This window comes from Pteropus alecto, unplaced genomic scaffold (genome assembly GCF_000325575.1).
Source record: "Pteropus alecto unplaced genomic scaffold, ASM32557v1 scaffold67, whole genome shotgun sequence".
NCBI lineage: Eukaryota > Metazoa > Chordata > Mammalia > Chiroptera > Pteropodidae > Pteropus > Pteropus alecto.
In genome coordinates, this window is record NW_006441061.1 from 9,995,446 (window position 1) to 9,999,680 (window position 4,235).

General features: G+C 58.4%; 1 protein-coding gene across 1 annotated transcript in view; it reads left to right on the forward strand.

Annotated features, from left to right (window-relative positions):
• STPG3 (sperm-tail PG-rich repeat containing 3) overlaps positions 1-423 on the forward strand; it is a 1,687-nt gene extending 1,264 nt beyond the window's left edge. Inside the window, exon 6 of the mRNA XM_025051268.1 lies at positions 76-423. Within this exon, the coding sequence (XP_024907036.1) occupies positions 76-209 (134 nt within the window). The 3' untranslated portion in view covers positions 210-423. The remainder of the gene's footprint in view (positions 1-75) is intronic.
• The last annotated feature ends 3,812 nt before the right edge of the window (positions 424-4,235 follow it).

Here is a 4,235-nt window from a genome sequence, read left to right on the forward strand (position 1 = left end):
GGCCCCAGGGAGGTGGGAGCTGGGCAGCGGCTGGTGCCGAGGCCTGCACGGGGCTCCCCGCTTCTCCCTCTGCAGCCCGCAACCCCGGCCCAGCCGCCTATTACGTGGAGGATTGCTACAACTCGCGCTTCCCCTCAGCGCCCGGAGTGGTCATCCAGGGCGTGCGAAGACCCAAGCGCCATGACACAGGCCCCTTCTGCACGCTTTAGAGCCTGCTAGACACAGCCCAGCCGGTTATCGCTCGGAACCCTGCCTCCCTGGGAGCTTTCCCAGGCCTCCCTCCTGAACTGGGTGCGCTCAGTCTGGCCTTCTGACTCCCTGGGCACCCCTGATCCACCCTCCTGGCCAGCTGACCCTTCTGTGAGCTGTGGATGAGGAGGGCCCAGCCCAAAGCACCCCCCCCCACACACCCATTTCTATATAGAAATGATGTTGATTCTTCCGAATTCTGTCGTGCCTGGCTGCCGTTCCTCGCCCCGTGAGCTGTCCCGCAGAGGTGGCTTGCTGCTGACCCGTCATTTCTGGCTTTCCCTGGCCAAGGGTCTCCCTTCACTTCCTCCTTAAGCACACTCTTCTCTAGGCTGGGTGGAGTGGCCTGGGATGGTATGGGAGGGGTCCTTCTGGGCAGTGCCACCCAGGGGACCAGGCCAGCTGCCAGTCTGCTCAAGGGTCAGGCTGTTCGCTGAGCTGAGGAACTGACTTTTGAGGTGGAGGTGGGGGCCAGAATACCCGAACGGCCCTCATGAGGTGAGGTCAGCCTGCAGGCCACCAGGGAGGGCCCAGAGGACAGTTCATCAGGGCCTGGACCCACCCTCAGCCCCAGCCCAGAGACCCACACACTCGCCCAGGCCCACGTGGGTGCAGGCTGAGCCACAGCCAACGGGCTCCCCGGCCTTCCCCAGTTAGGGCCCTGGCCTGCAGCTGCCTGGCCATTGACTGTCGGCCTACTGTCCTGCCCAGGGGTGGGCCCCAAGACCGTCTCCCTGCAGGGGCCTCCCTGCAGCTGCTGGTGGCTCCTGTCACGCCACCGATTCCTCCAGAGGTCCTCCTTGTGGCTCCCACCCTCCCCCCACCCAAGGCCTGGGCCAGACCCCTTCCTGTATCCTCTGCCAGAGTTCAGCCCCTTCAAAAAGGCCCTGCAACAGCTGCTCCCATGGCGGTGGCATTTAACCTTCTGCAGGGGGGGGGGCAAGGTCCAGGGAGGCTGAGCACATCCCCCTATGACCTCTAGGGCTGAACCAGCCGAGAATCAGAGCAGTGGATTGCAGGTGGTCATCACTGAGCCCTGGGCTGCCTGGCTCAGCCAGCGAGCAACAGAGAGAGCTGTGGGCGCTCCCAGCACCCCTAGGGCTCAAGGCTGGAAGCAGGGAGGATGGGGCAGTCCCCTCCAGCTGGGCTGAGAGGCCTCCTGCAGGACGCCACAGAGCAATGGGCTTCAAGGATGAGCAGGCGTTTGCCAGGCAGCAAGAAGGGAATTTCTAGCAGAGCAAACCTTGGGAACCAAGGCACATGAAAAGGGAGAGGGTGTGACATTTGGTGTGGTGAGCTTGGGGACACTGGGCCGGTGTCATGGAATGGGAGCCGGAGATGTTGGAGAGGCTGCGGATACTGGATTGAGGGGCTTGCACACTTAGCAATAGGGAGACCACTGAGGGTGCAGAGCAGGCAGCGCCCACCAGCCATGTGAGCTTCTGGCACCACAAGTGACAAAGGACACCACAGAGGCAGGACTCGCATCCACAGCCTCGGCCTAAGCGCCTGCTGCCTTGGCTTAGCTGACGGGCCCTGCCGGCGAGGCTGGGGAGAGTTTGTCAGTGGGGCAGGACTGTCACTCTTCAGTAAGTGCCCAGAGGTATGTCCATCGGAGATCTAGACCCAGTTTCCGCAGCAGCAGAGCAGCCAAGGAAGCCTCGTGGTGACGCCCAGTGCGGGGGTCAGGAAGCCGGGGACGCAGGCGGCCAGTGCGGGTCGAGGTGCGGCCCTGGTTCCAGGATCGGACGTCCCAAATAGCGAAGCTGGGTTCGGACAAACTGCCATCTTTCCTTGGCGGCCACAAGTCCTCTAAAGGCTGCAAGCTTTAGCCAGCGGGTGTCGTCTTCCTGGGGGGGCACCTGGCAGAAAGCTCATGGAGGCTCCGTGTTCGCAGCAGGCGGGTTCTCTGGGGAAGGGTTTGCCACCCGGGGCAGCCCTCGGGGTTGTGGAAATAACAGGGGCGGGAAAACCCGGACCTTTACCTTCTGGGTGAATTGTCACCCGCCCCCGAGACGGTCCCTTCGTGCAAGTTTCATCCAGTGCCGAGCCTGGTCTTCACCGACTAGCAAATGAACTAGCTGATATGACGCAGAAGACCCAGGTGGTGGGTTTGAATAACTATTAAACTCTTCAACAAAACTATGGCTCGCAAGTCAGCTTTAGTCCAGGAAACATATGGACTCTAGGTTTACTGGGATCCTCAGAGGGCTTAAGTTTGAACTCGGAGGAGATTGGAATCGGAGGCGAGGAAGCTGGTAGTGGAAGGTTAGACAGCATCAGAGGTTCGAGGAGTCTGAGGCTGCAGAGACGGAGCCTGAGACGTGACGTGGAGGGGAGGGCGAGAGCATGGAGGCTCCTCAAAGCCATTTTTTTCTCTTTAAAAGTCCAATAGCCTCTGTTAATTCTAAAGCTTTATTTTGTAAACAGGCAACTTCAGATTCTTGGTGACATTTGAAAGCCTCAAAATACCACTCGAAATACGCATTCCATTCATCTTTGGCAATTTTAGTGCTATTATTGTCCAATTCAGTTTTAAAGTGAGTCTGGGAATCTCGAAGTTTCCCCGCAGTGGCCACTAATGTTCCGAATTACTTCTGGTGAAATCTGTCCATTTAGTTAAGCACGCACATGAAGAGTGGCCTCGGCTTTCAAGCATAAATTTGGCTGGAGTTCCTGGGGGCAGGGGCAGTCTTAAAATATTTATATAACTGAGATCTCTCTTCAGAGACTTTTCCGTAGAGCAAGGGCCCAAAGCAATTGACAAGTGTTCCAGCATCCTTCAGGTCATATAGCAGCCAGTCTCACTCTGGGACAGCCTGATCACAGAGGGGTCAGGCCAAAGGCTAAAAAAGCCAGTTCTGGGAGACAGCCTGCTCGAGAAAGAGCCTGGCCAACGGCTGAATGACACTTTCAATGAGACAATCCAGTCTAGAGCCCAACGGAAGGTCAGCCAGATTCAGTAGCAACAGTCCCTATTCCAAAAAGAATCGGCCAAAGGCTAGCCAGGCTCAAGAAACAGCCCAGTCGCCAAGGAAACAGGCTGACACGTCAAATCCCACCACAGGCAGGCAACAGACAGATAAGGCCTTTCAAGAAGAAAACCGCTAAGCCGTTCCCGACTAAGGCCTAGAGAGTCTCAGGACACCAGAGCGGTGGAGGCCGGATTGCAGGAGACCCACCCTAAGCGTCGGAGCCCAAGCGGCTCTGTGCGGCCCCAGCACCTGGCTGCTCACCTGCTCTGACGCTCTCCGGGCATTTTTCCTCTGGATCCTGGACGAGCCCCTACAGTGTCGACTGTAAAACAGAACCCACTAGGCTCCCCTTCACCAAAAAAGAGTTTATTCCCCAAAATGAAAGGACCGAAATTTACACAACGACCTATGAGCGCACCGAACGCACAAAGATGGAGGAAGAACTTAGAGACCAAGGGAGGTTAGGGGGCGGGCTGGCCGGCCACAGAGCTCTGATGTAAGGTTAGAGACCTTTCTGCCGGCTCGCCGATGACGTGATGCCAGAGCTCCTCCCACAGGCCTCTGGATTTTCTCTAGGTTAAGGCCTCTCATAGATGTCATCACTTCTCAACGTCAGAAAGCTGCTGTGAGGTCAGCAACAGGATATTTCACGGTTATAAAAATAAAATGCACTCGATTTAAATATCAGTTCTGAAATTCTTAAAGCCGGCTTTCCCCCTCCCGCTCTCTCCCTCGTGCCCCTTCCCGCGGTGTCCCGCACACCCCGCCTCGGACCCCGCCATGGGTTCCTCTGCGCCGGGAGAGGGGACAAGGCGGGAGGCGGGACGGAGCTAGCAGCCTGGGCTGGAAGCGAGACGGGGCGGGACCCAGCGGGTGGGCGGGGACTACGGGCGGGGCGGGGCCGAGGGCGGGGTCTCGCTGTCCGCACTTCATCAGGACGTTGCTCTTCTGCGCAGCCGCTCAGCCTGGAGCACGCCGCTCCCAGGAACCTTTGCGCGGCGGCGGCGTTTC